This window comes from Hydra vulgaris, chromosome 06 (assembly GCF_038396675.1).
Source record: "Hydra vulgaris chromosome 06, alternate assembly HydraT2T_AEP".
Taxonomy (NCBI): domain Eukaryota; kingdom Metazoa; phylum Cnidaria; class Hydrozoa; order Anthoathecata; family Hydridae; genus Hydra; species Hydra vulgaris.
The window spans coordinates 15,585,397-15,605,000 of NC_088925.1; the positions used below are offsets into that span (position 1 = coordinate 15,585,397).

At 29.7% G+C, this 19,604-nt stretch overlaps 1 protein-coding gene across 1 annotated transcript in view; it reads right to left on the reverse strand.

Moving 5' to 3' along the window:
* Positions 1-11,050: 11,050 nt before the first annotated feature.
* Positions 11,051-19,604, reverse strand: part of LOC101241475 (mitogen-activated protein kinase kinase kinase kinase 5) — a 103,377-nt gene continuing 94,823 nt past the window's right edge. The window contains exons 29-30 of the mRNA XM_065799338.1: positions 15,417-15,472; positions 11,051-11,203 (exon numbers count right to left, since the gene is read on the reverse strand). Coding sequence (XP_065655410.1) covers positions 11,134-11,203; positions 15,417-15,472 — 126 coding nt within the window. The 3' untranslated portion in view covers positions 11,051-11,133. The remainder of the gene's footprint in view (positions 11,204-15,416; positions 15,473-19,604) is intronic.

Consider the following 19,604-nt stretch of genomic DNA (forward strand, 5'->3'; position numbering starts at 1 on the left):
TATCTATCAGCAAAACGATTCTCCAGAAAACAGACGTCTGTTTATTATTGGTAGAAACCATTGTAAAAAGGTTTTATCTAATGCCGAACCCCGTTATTCTCAGGTCACGAAATCTTGTACTTCATCTCAAAAAATAGGCTCTCGTGGCTTTTGGAGAATTTTTAATAGTATCTATAATAAGAGAAAATCTGTTATTCCATCTCTCTTGCATAGTTCAGATTTTGTCACCTCACCTAAAAACAAAGCTGAATTGATTGCTTAGAACTTCTCATTAATATTATCTCTTAATTCCACTTGTCTCGTTCTACCTGATATAGCCGACAAACAAGTTTATCTGCTGCCTGACGTTTGTATCACAGTATCTAAAGTGATTTTCTGCTTAGACTCTTCTACAATCTCTGGTCCGGAAAACATACCTATTATAGTCTTGCAGAAGTGTCCTCCGGAGATGTCATCTATAATTTTAAAACTATTAAACAAGTGCTTATTAGAGTCTTATTTTCCGGCGTGCTGGAAAGCGACATTTGTTATCCCTATTTTCAAAGGTTCTGGAGAGCGATCTGACTCGTCTAACTACCTTCCCATTGGTCTTCTTCCTATCATAAGCAAGTATTTTGAGTCTTTAATTAACAAACACTTAATCTCTCATCTTGAATGTAATAAAATACATTTCTAAAGCTTTTGATAAAGTTTGACATGCTGGTCTTCTCCATAATCTCTCCTCTTACGGTGTATCAGGTTACATCTTTAAGATTATTGAATCCTTCCCTACCAATCGTACTATAAAAGTTGTCCTCTATGGACAGCACTCTTTTTCATATTCTGTAACGTCAAGGGTTCCTCAAGATTCTATCGTTGGCTCTATACATCCTTAAATTTACATCAACGATCTTCCAGAAATTCTCACATTTAAGGCGTTAATTAATAATGATACTATCATTTATTCTTATATTGATATAAAGCCAACACTCTCTGATTGCTTATAGAGGGCATCTGAGCTTGAAAAAGACCTCACTTTTGCTACAGCATTAGGCTCTCAGTGGCTGGTACTGTATACTGTATGGAATACTGTTGCCATATCTGGAGCGGATCTTCCAGTGATGCTCTTTCTCTTTTAGATAAGGTGCAAAAACGCATTGTAAACATAGTAGGACCTGCTCTTGTAGCCAACCTCCAACCATTATCACATTGTCATAACGTTGCTTTCTTTTTTCTATAAATGCTATAATGGGCACTGCTCTAAAGAGAATGCGTCTCTTGTGCCATCTACTAAAATTCATTCTCGTGTTACTCGTCATTCAATTAAGTCTCATCCTTTTACTGTGACTGTTACGAAGTTCTCCAAAAAATCTTATCCTCAATTTTTTCTCACTCAAGCATCAGTTCTTTGGAATTTGCTTCCTTCATCTTGTTTTCCTTATTCATATAATTTGCAATCTTTTAAGTCGTCTGTTAATCGCTATCTTGCTCTTTAAACTTCATTTTTTCTTTTCTAATAACGCTAACTCTAATAATGGTTGCTTGTCTTGTTGGAAGTGAAGATGTTAAAAACTATTTATATGTTAAAAAAAATTAAAAGTTATTATTTTCTGATACAATAATAAGAGTAATTTACATCGAAGCGTGAGTTTTGTTGTAAAACATGTTACGAGCGGCACACTAGGCCTCTGTTATGAAAATACAGTTTTTTGGTTTCAGCTAAAGTGAAGATGTCGGAGCAGAGAAAGTTCGGGTTTGAAATTGTTCAAGTTCTTTGTGTCCACCGCATTTTGGGTTAAAGAACTTCAAAATTTTACGACACAGTTGGTGAGGAAGTTGTTTCTTTAAATGCAGTTTCGAACAAGTTGTGCTTTTAGTTGTTTAGTGTATCCACGTGGCCGAAGACTGTACTTTGAAGACTCGGTATTTTGTTCAAGTTGATGGACCTGAAAGTTAATTTTGTTGATTTTGCTTGTAATTTTATGTTGCTCGATAAGGTCTCCTCTTTCTCGTTGTTCAGTCAGGTTAAGGTTTGATTGTCTCTGAGTATACGGAAGGTGTTTTGTGGCTCGATGTTGCACTTGCTAGAGTTTGGCTATGTCTTGAGCTAAAAACGGTGACCAAAATATACAGTGTGCGCCATAATGCAGAACTTCGACCTCGAAAAGCCTTCTTGAGCCTGCCAAGCATTCGGTTGCCAGTTGATCCAGCCGCGCAGACTTGTAACATCTATGTAGCAATGAAATTACGTTATTATCAATATCCCAATATCAGTCCGATTTTTTTTTCGCACAACACAAACTCATAAAAATTTTTTATCATTTTTAAACAGCCTTCCTAATTTACTCCTGTTTTCAAACAGTTGCTCAACTAAATATATAAATTTACAAAAAAAAAATTATTTTCAAAATATCTTAGGGATGGGGGGCGGGGGATCCCTATCCCTATGGATCCGCCCTTGACCTGAAGTGCTTTAGATCTCTGTTCTCAAATTATTAAATTTCACAATAAATTTTTTATTATAACAAGAAATATATATATATATATATATATATATATTTGAATAAAAAATATTTTTAGGGGTGCCACAAGACCCTTAAACAGCACACAGATCCCTAATATTATCAAAAAAAGTTCTTCAAAAGTATATCATATTGGGTCTCAAAAGAAGCAAAATCATATAAAAACTTCAAAAATAATAATTTTTTGCTTACTAAAGAAAAAACTTCCTTGTTTTTTGAAGTTTTAAAAGGTCTACGTTTTCCGACTGACTTGTCTGAAAGGGTCAAATTTGTCGACTTAAACAAAACCTAAGCTTTTTACGTCAAAATGCCTTTTTTTGTACTTTTTTTCGATTTTGATTTTTTTTTTTTGACTTTTTTTCCTTTCATTTTTTAAATTTCAACCATCTTGTTGAATTTAAAAAAAAATTGATTTCACTGACAGCATGAGGTGTTTTAACAAGCCTATTTTGATCTTTTCTGCTTTTCTTATGATATTTTTTGAAGTTTTTAGGTAGTTTTTATATGGAGAATACTGCCAATTTTCGTAAAAGGTATTTGATGAAGCGGATGGTTCATTAGAAATGTTGTTTAAACTAGGTGGTGCTGGAGTGGCTAAATTTGATGCAGAATGCACAAAGTTCTTATACTCAGTACAAATTGACTCTCTAAGGATCAAATTATCAGACGTTGTAGTTGTTAAGATAATAGACGTAGGCTGTATCAGTTTGACACTAACGATGTTCTTTTGGATATCATTATACATATCTGGAGTATTATTATTGAAAGTTTGTATTTTATTTTGTATTATTAAAAGTATTTTTGTAATAGTTCTAGTTTTTATTTTCACGTGGTGTTAAAATATCTAGATCACAGTCAAGCAATGATTTAGGAGTGGATATATTGTTTTTATTTGAACTAGAGTGCATCCACCTATATGTTTAGAGCACCTTAAGAAAGTAAACAGTTCAGTTGAAGATGAAGTTAAAGGCGACAAAGGGAATGAAAATAGCTGCGTTATTGTAGAAGAATTTATAAGCTTTGAGTAGTCAAGCGCCTCTGGATTGAATGGAACAAGCCCACATTTCTTTAATACACAGTATTTTCCGGTTTACCTTTTTCTTTTTTCAAAGCAATGACAAACACCGAAAAAAAGTTTACTATGGTCATTGCTATGTTAGGAAACTAATTGTTAAAATCTTTCAAAGCTTCGTTCCAATATGTTTTGAGCGGCTCATAAACTGAAACATCTAAGGGCTGCTTCAAAGTTTGCATGAGTTGGAAAACAATGCAAAATAATTCCATTGTTTCGACAGAAATCACTGACACTGACATTTATATGCGTTGTATGGCCATCCATAAAAACAGTTATAGGAAAAGTAACATTTTGTGATGGAAATAAGTCATTAGCCAATCATGAAAAAAAAACAATTGTTTAAGATCCACCCGTTAATGAATCTACCCAGAACATACTCAGATGGGTTCACACGATCTAAGTTATAACGAGGTTATACTCCTGGAAATACGAAAATAAGTTTTTAATAACTTCCATCTCCGGATACATAGCAAAGAACCGTTGTTTGTGTGTTTGTGTTAGGGGATATGCAATAAACATTTATATCTTTTGTAGTAATTATTTTCAGCCTTCCTAATGTCCCTGTCAATGGAAAGCCTGCTTTGTCCAAATTAAATACTCAACTTTCTGGTCGTAGAAACTCTGAAGCATTTATTTAGTGTACTTAAGCAAATAAATCTTGAGGTCAGTAAACCGTTGCCTGATTTGAGCATGAGAAATGCTTTCGCTGGTGGCACAAATTTTCCGGTACCCTCTTTGCAAGTTCCGAACACCTTTTAAAAAAATCTGTTATTATAAAATAAAAACTAGGTTTACATTGACCACATATTAAACCAGAAGCAGATTGGGGCAGATCAAACCACAAGGTTCAAAAATTTATCGGCTCAAGCATTTTTTAATAGACAAACCATGAACCGTTCGGGTATAGGTATACCAAACAACTGCCTAATGTCTAAACAATAAGCAGTTTTAACTTGTCAGTACCTACTACCAAGCAGTTAATACCTACCCTTTACATATGTTAACTGTAAAGTAACAAATAACAATTATATATACTTGACTCAAATTCTTTTAAATTTCACTGCGTAAAATGAGGGGGGGGGCGGTGAATCCTCGAAAAGTAACGACTAACTTCTAAAAAAAAAAATCTTTAAAGCGAAAATTTAACCGACTGAATTGTGTCAAATAGCCGACTAGCCGACTCTTTGGGGGTGGTGTAGCACCCTCCACACCGCCCCGTAAAATCGCCTCTGTATATATATATATATATATATATATATATATATATATATATATATATATATATATATATATATATATATATATATATATATATATATATATATATATATATATATATATATATATATATATATATATATATATATATATATATATATATATATATATATATATATATATATATATATACTTATATATTATGCGATTTTATCGTTCAGCAAAAACTATAGAAACCTATCCATTGCATGGAAGCACTATATCTGCCGTTTATTCTATCCCCGATTGTCTGTGCAAGTACGTTTTATTTTATACTTGCCTTTCTCCAAGAAAAGTTATTATCGCGGACATCGGCAACAGCGGCCATAATAGCTTCTTCATTATATTTTTGGTATTTTTGTCTTTTCTTGGTCTTCATTGACAAGAGTAACAACTTGATTACAAAATTAAAATATGCTTATTATACAATTATTTAGTTTTTGCAAGGTCAAATTTTATTGCAAATATTAAATTAATTACCATAATTCAAGCCATGTTGATAACCCCCGGCTGATAACGACCTGTTGTTTTATTTTTTTTTGTATTGTCTAATAAACGTCAATAGCAAGTATAACATTGGTTGTTAAATTATTTAAACCATAAAACGCAATCAAAAAAGGCATGAAGTAAAAATAAAATAATTCACGAAATTTAATACTGTGGAATTAAATTTCGGGCAGATTGCATAAAGTATGAAGTGTTCAATATTTCGGGCAGAATTTTTTTATATCAAAAAAATAATAACTTGTAATTTTTATTTTATTTTGTTAAAATTGGTAACGACTCATACTTGTTTCGAGGAAGTGTCGTACTCCATTGTCGCACAGTTAAGTTTAAAAGTTTTTTCATTTTATGCGGAAAACCGTTGTATAGTGACTAAAACATCTTTTTTATTATAAGAAATTAGACTACCGACGTGGCATTAACATTAATTTGTCGGAAAAAGATTTTATTAACTAAAACGTAAAACAACATTATAATCAAATAAAAGGCAGCGCAATGTTTTTGACGTCAAAGGCTGTTTGCACGAAACTCGATGCGCTAAACACTTCTATCCGGCTGGATATCCGGGCCGAATAGAAGTGTTATACGGTATCCAATATCTGGCCGAATAATAACTTTATTCTACTTTATATATACCGGATATTTCATGTTAATGTCATTTAAAAACTGAAAGAAATCTAGAAATGTTATACTTTTTAAATAATCTAATGTTAATGGTTTCTATTCAATATTGTTATTATTACAAAAATACTACTAAAATTATATATGTGCAATTGCTCATTTATATTTCTTTTACCTCAACGTGGAGAAATTAATTTTTCTAGCCTTGATCACTTTTTCTCATAAATAACGAAAACAATCTTTTGAAAATGCAGAGGATGCAGGTTGTGCTTGTAACTTAAGTATTAACTTTTTTAGCAGGGGAAACTTCTCTTCATATTTCCAATAATTTAAAACGTAATTTTTTTTCTGTAATCGAGTGATTAAAGACTTCTGACCAGATTTATTACATCCCCAGCTTATCTGCTTTCTACATGGAATGCATATTGCTGTGAAATCACAGCCAGAGGCGATTTTACGGTGGAAAGGGAGGAGGGGGTGTTCCACCCCCTCCCCCAAAGAAGGTGATTTTTAAGTTATAGTCGAATTTAGGCGGGTATTTGACACAATTTAGTCGGGTAAATTTTTGTTTTGAAGACCTTTTTTTTTTAAGGAACCAGTCGGCATTTTTTAAGGGTTCACCCCCCCCCCCCTCATTTTTTTCGTAGAATTACCGCTGATTACAACTGTCAATTATTTTAAAGGTTAATCACGATATTATTTTGTTATAATAAAATATATATTTTAGAATTTGAATTACATTCCAGTAACATAAGCAATGCCAGTGTGAAGTGTGAGAATTGCATTGATTATTCAAATTTTGTCATAAAATTAATGGAAATAATGGCAACTTATACACCATAAGTCATTCTGAAATGACACGTTTAAAGTTCAAAGTTAAAGACAAAAAGTGAAGTTTTACCACTTACCACATAGAACTTAGCACTTAGCACTTACCACTTAGCACTACACAAAAGAAATGAATCAAAGAAATTACCAGACTATCTTAAGGAAAACATTTTGAAATTTTATGAGGACGAAGCAATTAGCAGAACGTGTCCGGGCAAAAATAACTTCTTATCTGTGCACATTGATGCTCAAAAATGCAGAAAAAATTACTACTGGTTAATTTAAAGAAACATTATGCAGAAATCGATTCTTCGACTATATATTTATTTCGAACAGAAACAAACTTGAAAAAAAAAGTTAAAATACTATTTATGTGAAGAAACAATGTAAATAGTATAAAACTAATTCAAAGTTGAGATTTTTAGAATAAAAAAAAAAAATTACTGCAAAAATAACAAATTAACAATCAACACTGGTGGCTAAAAAGACCGCCAGGTTTTACGTCGCATCACTCAAAAAATACTTTTTTTTCTCAAAAATACTTGTCTTTTAATAATAGAAACGAGTTTTTTTTTAAATCCAAACAAAGTGCTAAGAGTAAAAATTAGTTGTTATTGTTTTTATAGATTTTAACATCCCAAAATTTTTTTTCTTGTTTTTTTTTTAGTTTTTAACTAATATTGAAACTTAAACTTATGCATTGGTAATAAAATTTGTCAGTATTCAGGATAAATGAAAAACTTCACTCACGTTTTTTTTTTAACATCTTCGCTTCCAACAAGACTGCAAGTAACCACTAGTTAGAGTTAGAAGTCAATGGAAGAGAAAAGATAAAGATTATAGAGCACTGGAGGGAAAAAGATGAAGATTATAGAGCACTGGAAGAGAAAAGATGAAGATTATAGAGCAAGATAACGATTGACAGACGACTTGAGAATTGCAAAGTATATGAATCAGGAAAGCAAGACGAAGGAAGCGAATTCCAAAGAACTGATTTTTGCACCTTGTCTAAAAGAGAAAGCGAATCATTGGAAGATCCTCCCCAGATATGGCAACAGTATTCCATACAAGGCCGGATTTGAGATTTATAGAGATAGAGAATAGAATCCGGAGTAAAAAACTGTCGAGGTCAATAAAGAGATGCAACCTTAGGAGATGCTAATTTTGCAATGGATTTGATATAAGGTTTCCAAGAAAGATCGGAAGTAAGAGTTAATCCTAGAAGCTGAAGGATAGATGACTCATTGAGTGCATTACCGTTTATAAATATAGGAAGACCTAAATTATTGCGATTACAACTGGTTGAAAAAAGTTTAGTTTTATCTGAATTAAAGTTCACCAGCCCCTGTGAGCCCTATGCTGTAGCAGAAGTGTTAATCCGTTTAAAGCTCAAATGCCCCCTCCAAGCAATCAGAGAGTGTTGGTTTCTTATCATGACAAGAATAAATGGTAGTATGATTGGCGAACAATGCCACCTTAGATGTAAGAATATCTGTTTGTGAAAGAATCTAGATTATGAAAAAATTATAAAAGTTAATATTTTAATAATTAGCAAAAAGTCATAAATTTTGTATAAAAATAAGAAAATCTTGTTACTATGCACAATAAAGTATATATAGCAACCAAGCAAAATTAGTACCTTAATATGAAACACAGACCTCATATTGGTACCCATACTAAGTTATAGCACACACAAAAAATCTGCAACTATCAAATGTAGGTAATGCTATGGAAAAATAGATATCCATAGCAACCAAATAAAAATAACACCTTCATAAGAAGCTCAAACTTCATATTAGTACTCATGCCAAATTTAGTGAAAATAGCACTAATATTGAGTTAACCATAACTGACCTACTGTGGAACGTAAGCAAGCGTGTTGTTGTAGAAGAATAAATCTGTTTTGTCAAGTCAAGCACTCATGGAATAATTGGAAAGCCCACATTGCTTGAATCCCGCAACAGTATTTCTACTTTACCTTTTGTTTTGGTCTTTAATAAATTAATAAGCTGTTTGTTAAAATTTTTTAAAGCCTTATTCCATAAGATTTAGGGCAGCCCATAGACGGAAATATCCTATGTCAGGGTTATTAGAAACCCGGCTTCGCACAAATCAAACACTTTACTAAAGTTTTCTACTTATAGAAACTATCATTTGTTTGGTTTTCTTTTCTAAAATTCATTTGTTTGGTTTTCTTTAAACAAGTTTTACAGGTCAATAAACCATAGCTTGGTTTGAGCATGAGAAATGTTTTGTTGTTGGTGGTCCAAATGTTTCGACGTTTTCCTTGCATGATCTGTCAAGTCAAAGAAAATTAAAGATTTTTTATAGAGTATAAATTAAGTATTTGTAGATTCTAAAGCTTAGCAGATTATTCGAAAACATTCTGTAAGATGTGGTGCCACATTTTTCTTTATCGTTGAGTCGATGCTCTTTAATACACTGCTTTTCTTTCTTGTCTAAAAACAATTTTTACTCTGTCACATCGTTTTGACAAACTTCAAATTATTTTTTGTTGCTTTAGTAAAACAATCTTTTATTCTTGCTTCGTCCTTTTTTTCTAAAGCAGGTTTGCGATCTTAAAGAACAAAAACTTATACCTTGAGCAACTTTATTGCTCATAAAAAAATATATCTATATGTAATATTTTTACTTGTTTATAACTATTATTAAATACTAATCTTTTTGCATACTAGTATTTACTGGCAAACTAGTATAGCTATTTATTTTATTACCAATTGCCTGAGCAGATACGTTATATTTTAAACTTGCCTTTCTCCATGAAAAAAAAGATTATCTTGGACATCGACATGGAGTTTCTACGTTGTATTTTTGGTACTTCTGTAGTTGAGTTTATAGTCACCGTTCATTAGCAACTTTTTTTTTGATTTGAAAATGTTTATTATATAATCATTTGATTTTTGCAAGTTAAAACTGAATCCAGATTGGTTACCTGCATGATTTGATTTCTTTTAACCTATGTTATATTAAAATTCAAATTTTAACAAATGTTGTTTTAATTATTTCGCATTGTCTCAAAACGTCATAAACAACCTAAAAGGTCAGTTACCACCCATCTTTTTTCTACGAGAAAGGGAAGGGAAAAGTAATCACGTGAGCATGATATCTGTCCCAATGTGCAATTGACTGGGATTGCAAGGTAGTATTTCTTACCACCTGAATTGCTGTGTATAATTATATTCGATTCGTTTAAATCAGAATTTTCGTTTTGTCTTCGAAGTTTGTTTCTTTATTTTATATATATATATATATATATATATATATATATATATATATATATATATATATATATATATATATATATATGTATATATATATATATATATACATACTTTTGTTTTAGGAGCCTCAAAAATACTTATCGGTCTTGTTAAAGAGCATCGTGGAATAGCTTTTAACTAAGAAGTTCACGCCTCTTTTCTTACAGATGACGCTAAATGTGTCTAGAGCTGGGATTGAACCTTAAATCTCTTGCTTCTAAAGCAAGCGCGAATAATCACAACTAAAAAACATCTTTATTTGATAATTTAAACATAAAAGATTTGGATAAAAAGAAGTTGCATTGAAACAAACTAATTGCGAAAAATTCATATTTACAAAAAATCATTACCAAAAACTATTTTGCAAAAATAAAGTTATGAAAATTTCAAAACATGAATAAATATATTTTATGATTTATTTATAACCCACAAACTAATAACAAAGAGATTGAAACTAAACAAAAAACTTTGCTTAATTAAACTTTATTGTTGATTTGTTTTTTGCATCGGTAGACGTTTTAAATTAAAACGTTTTCTTAATTAATTTTTCTGCTAAAAAAATTGCAGAAATTTTGTGTTTGATTAAACCTTTTACTTTCTTTACAAAAATTAAGTAAAAAAAATATATAAACATATCAAAACTTTAAAATCAGCCTAAGTAAAAAAAAAAGATAAAAATATTACCTAAACATAGTAATTTGCAATAAAAAAGCTGAACGATATATATAAATATATATATATCGTTAATGTATATATAAATATATATATATTACATATAATACGTTATTTATATGTATATATAAATATATATATATAAATAACGTATATACTACATTATATATATATAACGTATATACTACATTACATATATATATATATATATATATATATATATATATATATATATATATATATATATATATATATATATATATATATATATATATATATATATATATATATATATATATATATATGTATGTATGTATATGTATATAAGTAAATCATGATATTATCATTGGTACGTTGAGCGTTGGACAAAACAACAATAACGTGAGGAATACAGTTAGCTACTTGCTAGAATGTATAAATTAGAAACTCTTTCAGTTCGAACTCGACTTTCAATCACCACAATCCTAAAGAAATTTAAATGAATCAAAAGAAACTTAAAATTCAGTATCATACTTTTAAGAACTTTTATTATCAAATCAATAGATATGCCAATGAAACCAATAGATATGTTAATGAATAAAATAGAGTTTACTTTCATAAGAATAAATTCTTGTTTTAGATATAGACAACCGTTTTTTTTTTAATTTACTTCGTTTTTTAATTTATTTCCCATTATTTAAATTTATTCTTAATTTTAATTTATTTCATAATTTATTATATTATAATGATTTTATAATAAATTAAAATCTTTTGTTTCACTTATTTCTTTTGAAACCTCTAAACATAGATCACTATTAACAAGAACATTATTTAACAAGAGTGTTATTGAAAGTGAAATAAAAAGTAAGGCAGTAAATGAAATTTGTGAAACAAAAATTATTATTAATTAAAAATTGTTATATTATTATACTACTATCAAATATAAATTTTTATATTTAACAGCAACACTTAACAGCAACTTGTGATGAGCACAATACTTTCAGGATAAATATTACAATAACAATTTACACATATTTCTACTGGTACATATTTCCACCGTTAAAAATGATTGTTCTTAATAAGAAAGATTTTATAACACCTTTCTTAAATATATTTTTAAATAATAGCATTAATTTTAAATAAATAGAAACAAGCACTTTCCTAAACACTTTTAATAAAGCCTAAGCCGTAACAAAGGGCTTCAAATGTGGCCTCGGCAATGCACACCAAAAGTACAAACAGGGACACCATCCATGCGCAACATGGCACTGTTAATACTTTGATATTTTTCAGCTGTTGATGGAAACAGCCTTTCTGAGAGCTACTTTCTGAGAGCTACAGCCTTTCTGAGAGCCTGAGTTTGGGGAACCTGACTACCAGTCGGCCTCAGAACCATAAAACTGAGTTTTAGAGGTGTACCCTCATTAGGAGATAAAAGAATGAGTTGCCTAGTCATACAAACAAAGACACAAGCAAAACCTATGCATTGAGTCAAGAAGATCCAGCATTCAACATCCTAAACTGGAAACAATGTATTAAAAATACATCTACGCTAGCCTAATAGATGAAGAAGGGTGCGAGGCTGGTCAACAAATAGAATCTGTTTACCCCTTAAATTTCTTTCTCATATTTTTTATATTTCTTCTAATGAGAATGTAGCTCTAAAACTCAGTGTTCAATGGTTCTTGATTAGATTTAAATCTTCTGACTATTCTTTTATGTGCTTAGCGCCTCTTCACTCAGTCACTTTTTTTTATAATATTGTTTTCTTTCTTCCTATTTTTTGATTTTGTTTCTAATCAAACAGAGCAAGCCCATTCTTTTTATTCCTCAGCCAATACAGTTGTTATTGGTGATTGATGCTCATCACACTGAATGCCTTATCACTAGTGTCAAAACTTTGGTTTTTTCTTTGATATTTAACTCAGATAGTTGACTTTGTAACAAGCTTTCCAGAAAACTCTAATCATTTACCTTCACTCCTTAATTTGATTCTTATCTCTGACCTTAAAGAGACAAAAGAAATCTGACTCTTGGGCTGATGTCCTTCAACTTTCTGCTAAAAATTGCACCAATATCCCTATTAAAGTCTTACAAAAGACTAATTCTCCAGAAATATCTTCATAACACTTTAACCTATTTAAAAAAAGCTTAACTGAATCATGTTTTTCTGCCAGCAGAGAATTAGTATCTGTCGTTTCTGTTTTTAAAAACAATGGAGATCTCTCTGATACCTCTAACTATAAGCAAAGTCTTTGAATTTTAAATTAACAAATACTTAATAAACTACATGTTTTGTAATTGTTGAGTTCAAGTGCCTTTACACACAGTATCGTTTTATCGAAAAAGTATATACTTTTTTTTTGTTAATACACTGTTTGCATCATCTTCCAATCACCTGGAAAGTTTGGAATGTAGAAAGAGCTCCAAAAAAGCAAAAGAAACTTTGAACAATTAAGTATTTTATGGGTCTGTTTAATTCTTTGTAATAACTTCATATAATTAACTTCTTTTGCCTAAATTTTTAATAGATATTACTTAAACTAAATTAAACTTTCTGGGAATTTTAATTAAGAACTTTATTTGCATTCTTGAAGTCTGATAATCTGATTGATGAATTGAAGATACTTGCAAAGTAGCTGCAAGTTACTTTGATACTTGCAAGAGTAGCTGCAAGCTTGCCTGCAAGTCCTGTACAACTAGTGTTGTTAAGACTTTTAAATAATTTGACTGTCAACTAAATCGACTAATATATTTTTTAGGTGACTAAAATTGACAAATATATTTTTGAGTTGACTAAAACGACTAAACGACAACTTTGAAATAGATTAAGTCGACTAAAAGTCAAGTTAGTTGAAATATGGGAATAAATTCTATGGGAAAATAAATATGGGAATAAATTCTGTCTTAAATACTGGCTAAATATCAAAAAGCCTACAATGGGATTGTATAGATGACATTTAGATTTAAGAGCATCAAAGTTTTCCCAAGGGCCCTGAGTCAGCTCAGAACCAGGCTTGTGGAACCAAGTCATGGAGCAGCTATTTTTTGGTGGATTGTTTTTATTTGCTTAAGAAAATTTATTAATTACTTTTGTTTATATTGCATTTTATTAGTCATCAATGATTAAGTCAATGATCGATTAATATAAATTTATTTTATTCATTTATCAAGTCACATGATGTGTTTTAATGTTTTTAATTAGTTAAAACATTTCAAAACTTAGCGTACCTCTTTAAAAATTGATTCATACTTAGTTGTAATTACATATTTAGAACACGTGAAATATAAACTCTTTAATATATAGAAATGTATATTTACCAGAAAAATTTTTCTTTTTAAATTTAATATATGGTAGTACAGTAGTGATAGTAATACATTCACCTTGCAAACATGAAAGTTTAATAAAAATTAATTCCTGTAATTGGTTTGGGTAGGCAAATGTGATAAAAAAAAATATCCCAAAATTTGTATTTTTTGTTCATAAAATCCAGGAGTCAAACCGGATATTTCTTAGGAGTTAAAGCCGAGCAGTAAAATTTTTCTTACTGCTCGGCTCCAACTTGCAAGGCAACTAGCAGGCTTGTAAATTTATGAAATGCTTGTGCTTTTCATAAATTTACAAGCCTGCTAGGAACAACCCTGTATGAAAGGGTTGTTCCTAGCAGGCTTGTAAATTTATGAAAAGCACAAGCATAGAGTAAACAAAATAAAAAAAAATTAATGAAATATAACGGAAAGCTTATAAATATAATAATATGGTATAAATAATGCTATGAGATAGATAAAACTTCAAGATAACAAAAAATAAACAAAAAACTAGGTAGCACGTAAAAGTTATAATAGTACATGCTATTATTACTAACTGAGCAAACAAAAATTAAAGATTGAAAAAATTAATTTGAATAAAAAAGATATAAAGATTTTAGATTATTATTTGACTAAATTGACTTTTGGTCAATTAGCAGGTAATCCATTTGTCATCATCATCAATTTGTCATCATCATCCATTTGTCAATTATATCTTTGGCTTTTATTTTTTTCAAATTAAAATTTTGACTTTTAACTAGTTAACTTTTAGTTGATTAATTAGACAAAGTCGATAACAACACTAGTATAACTCATGACAGGATGGTGTGCACAGCAGGTCAGGGTATGAAATATAATATAACACCATTTTTCTGTTATACATATTTAAATAACAACATTTTACTGTTATTTTTGATGTGATTCAAATAAATTTAACTACACAAGTAAACATAATGACATCATAATGACACAAAGTGAACACAAGTGAACATGATAACATCATAATGACACAAAGTGAACACAAGTGAACATAATAACATCATAATGACACAAAGTGAACACAAGTGAACATAATAACATCATGACACAAAATAATGACATTAAGGCTGTTATTTTTAAATTAAATACAACAGCAGTGTATATGACTGTATTAATAAAAATTTCTATATATCACTATCAATAGAAAGTTTTACATATCAATAAAACTTTTATATATCTCTATATCAATAAAAATTTCTATATGTATTGATATATCTACACATTTCAGCAGGGAGGCTGAGGAAGTATTAAAAATTCCCTTGAATTTATTAAAAACATTACAGAAAATTATCCAATGTATTTCCTTGTTAAAAAAATTATTTCTTAGTTTTTGTAAGTAAGCAAAATTACCTGTCTGACCCAAGTAGTTTATATAGTCTAGATGAGTCTGTAAACTGTGCAGTTACCTTAAAAGCAAAATAAAAATTTTTACTAGATACAAATGAATTCTCAGATAAAGTTATTAATCTGTCAAGAATAAAACACTAAGATTGCAAAAAAAAGAGAAAATAATATCACTGAATTACTAGTTACTCAAATGTTGAACACATTACAGTCAAAGTGTGTTTAATTGATGACCAGGTTTTGTTGTTCCACTCTGAATTTTTTTGCTCCCTAAGGTATCTGCTAAATATTTGTAAAAAACTCTTTTTTTAAAATCAAATCTATCAAGGGGTATCAGAAAAATTGCTTTTTATAGACACCCTGATTACTGAAAATGATGGGTGATTGTATGCTGGAAAATGATGGGTGATTGTATGCTGGAAAATGATGGGTGATTGTATGCTGGAAAATGATGGGTGATTGTATGCTGGAAAATGATGGGTGATTGTATGCTGGAAAATGATGGGTGATTGTATGCTGGAAAAATATTTTTATAATTTTTTTTTGTAATGATTATTACATGTTTTAAATTTTTTTTTTTATTGAGTTTTTTAAATATTGGTAAGGGGTTATCCATAATCTATGACAAGCAATTTTTGACTGTATTTAACCCCCCTTTTTGTCACAACATTATAACTCTTTAGTAATAAGTCCTGTTTGAGTTGTCAAAAATCACTAACCCCTCCCCCATAAAGCATAATGCAATTTATGGAGGACCCCTAAGAGTCTATGATAAAACATTTTCTGGTTCACCCCCAACCCAAATATAAATCTAAATTTTTTTGTAGTAATTTGTTTCTTTCCTGGTTTAAAATATTTTTTTTATTATGATTCTCCTAATCTAGAACCAATCAGATATGTTTAACAATCTAGAACCAATCAGATATGTTTAACAATCTAGAACTAATCAGATATGTTTAACAACACAAGTATTAATAACTAAATAAGGCATTTATCTTTCATAAATTTAACATTTTTAAACAATAAAACAACAATTGATAAAAAATGAAACACCATATATTACTATATTATTTTAAAAATTATGTTACATATTTATAATATACTGAAAGTTTCATAAATATATATACATATATTAAAAAATCTTTTCTATTCAAAGCTTTTTTAATCAGGATGAGAAATGTCTTTTGTTACATACATCTTTTTAAATCTAGCATAAATTGCCTTGCCCGATCAGTCAAAAATCTTAACTTGACCACAAAATTGATGAATACAAATAAATAGCATGATTCATTATTAAGTGGATTTTCCAAGTTAAAGGCAACTTTGTATCAAAGATTTCTATAAAAACTTGCCTTATTCAGTTATTAACACTTGAGTTTGGCAAGATGAACTTTTAAATGTATTAAATACCTTGACAACATTCTCCTAATTTATTTATCTCCTTAAATAACTCACAACAAATGCACAGATTATAGTTCAGGTATCTTCAAATAACGAGAACTGCCTACCTTTAAAAGTAAATTCTATTAATACCTTTATACCACCCTTTAAATAATGGTTTTAGCATCAGTTTTTTAGGATGTAAAAGGAATTTTTTTCATGCACCTTCAAACTGGTAAAACAATAAACTCAAATTAATATTGTAGCTTTTTGGACCAGCTGGAGCCAGCTGGATGTAAAAATTTGTAAGAAAAAACCTAGTTTACAGAAGAAAAAAATATATTTTCTATCAAGACAATGCACCTTCTCACACAGATCAAAAAGCCATCGCAAAATTACAATTACATGAATTACATGAATTAAATTACATGAATTAAATTACATGAATTAAATTACATGAATTAAATTACATGAATTAAATTACATGAATTAAATTACAAGTTGTTGCAAATTCTGCCCTATTCGCCAGTTTTGGCGTATAACCTTTGTCTGATTTCTGGCAAAATAATTCGATTTGATTATCATTTAGAGCAATTGCAGGTTGTAACTGCATAATAGTTTCAAAAGATGCAGAAGCTCTGGTTCTGAGAAGAGTTTTGTTATCTGATACCTACTTGAGTATATATATTAGGATGTCCCAAAAAAAAACAACTTGGGTTTGAAATATATCCTGGTTATATACATAAAAATTAGCAATTTTACCAAATTTAAGGGTTTGTAGACCCTTAGAAGTGTTAGGTGTAAAAACTGAAAAACATGCATATTTGGATTTTTTATATGGTTTTTCACCAAAATGATACATTTAGGTAAAGAATTTATAAGTAAGGAAGTATTTTAATACCATATAGAATAGATAAAACATTATTAAAAGCAATATAGTAATAAAGTTTATGTTTTTTAGATATATAAATATTAATATGGAAATAAACAATAAATGATGCAGAAGTACAAGCTGTAAAAAAGAAAATTTGATGATGTGGAAAAAAAAATTAAAAATGTGGTAGAAAACCCAAGGAGACCATTGTATCTTTTAAACAGACCAATTTTAGAGCTTCCCAAATACCAGTTACCAAAAAATGGTGACATTTTAAGAAGGTATTGCCATATTATTTCTCAAAGCAATTAAGATATAAGTCAACAAAATCAAATATTAGTTGCTCCATGCCGAAAGGAGGTTATCAACTAATATGTCAACTCCCTAGTGTAAAATGTGAGACAAGTATTAAAGATTGTCTTGTCAAAGAAGTAGTAAATATCTGGACCAGAGTGCGATTTCAAAAAAACTTCTTGATGAAAAGTTGGACCATTAGAGATAAGATTGAAAAGCTCAACAAAAAATGGAGAAAGCAAATAGATCTCAAAAAGTGAGAATTTCTTATTTTGTTTACAATAAATATATATTTTTAAATTTTAGCATCTTTTAAAGTTATAAATGTGTCAGTTATGTCTTTGTTGTTTGTACTTTTTTCTATATTAGATTGAACTTCTCTTCAAAAGAAACTCTTTTGATTCTCAAAACTATAAAAAAAACTTTAAACAAACTTTTTGGCATAGGCTGCAAAAATATTGTAATGAAAATCAAAACAGACCGCAATCGAATTCCTGATGCCATTAAAGAGGACATTGAGTTCCTAATTGACCAAAAGTCTACTAGAAAAATGGCTTTAACTGAGGATATTGACATGATTTATCAGAAGAGAATTGAATGTAGAAATGAGTTAGATAAAAAACTTGAAATGTTCATAGAGGATAAAAATTTATTTGAAAATGATTTTGTCTCTGGTTTTGACACAGAATCAGTATATTTTGAGTCAAATTCATCTAATGATTCATTTTTTGATGTATCTAGTGAAGAAGATAAAAAGTTCCCTGTACCATTAACAAAAAAAAAAAAAAAAAAAAAAAGGATCTGATGAGCTGCACCTCTCAATCTCAGGGGATGGATTAATAAAAGCTACAAGTAAGGTTGCTGCAAGATTTCATCTTGGTGTGAGGGGTCATACAGCAATTCTTTCATCAATTCTGAAGTATGCAGGGCATGATTTGGAAAATATTGTTTTGTCGAAATCAGGAACCCACAGAAAAAGATTTCATACCATCAAAAGCAAAGGTGAAGAAATTAGAAAGTTATAAAAATGTTTTGATCGGTAAGAAACTCTTGCTTCACTTTAATAGTAAATTGTGCAATGAATGGGATCTTAAAAATAATATTACTGTTAAAATGGAAATGATTGCAGTAAGCGTGAGAGCCCCTGATGATGATAATAGTAGTGATATTCTGCTAGGAGTGTTCCAGGCAAATTCATCTAAAGGCAAAGACCAAGCAAAAGAAATAAAAAAAAGTACTAGAAGATTTTGAAATTGAAAATAACATTTTTGCTGTTTGTTCTTCAAACACTGGTGCACATAATATAGGAATTGAACTTATAAGTAGGTATGTTTTCGGAAAGCACATTATGTGGCTTTTATGTTGCCGACACATATATGAGAGACACATCAGTCATTTAGTGCAAGCACTAACAGGAAAGACTAAGGCACCAAAAAAAAATTTTTTTCTAATTTTTAAAAAACATTGCCCTGAAAATTTTCAGGCATGCAATACCTGAAAAGACATTAACTCATTAGACAGATTTAATTTCAAAATTTTCAAAAACAATTCTTACTTGTACCAGATTGCGCAAGAGACTAAAAAATACTTAGGAAACGCCATTACCCTAAATTTTTTTCCCAAGATAAGAACAGACTATATAAGAT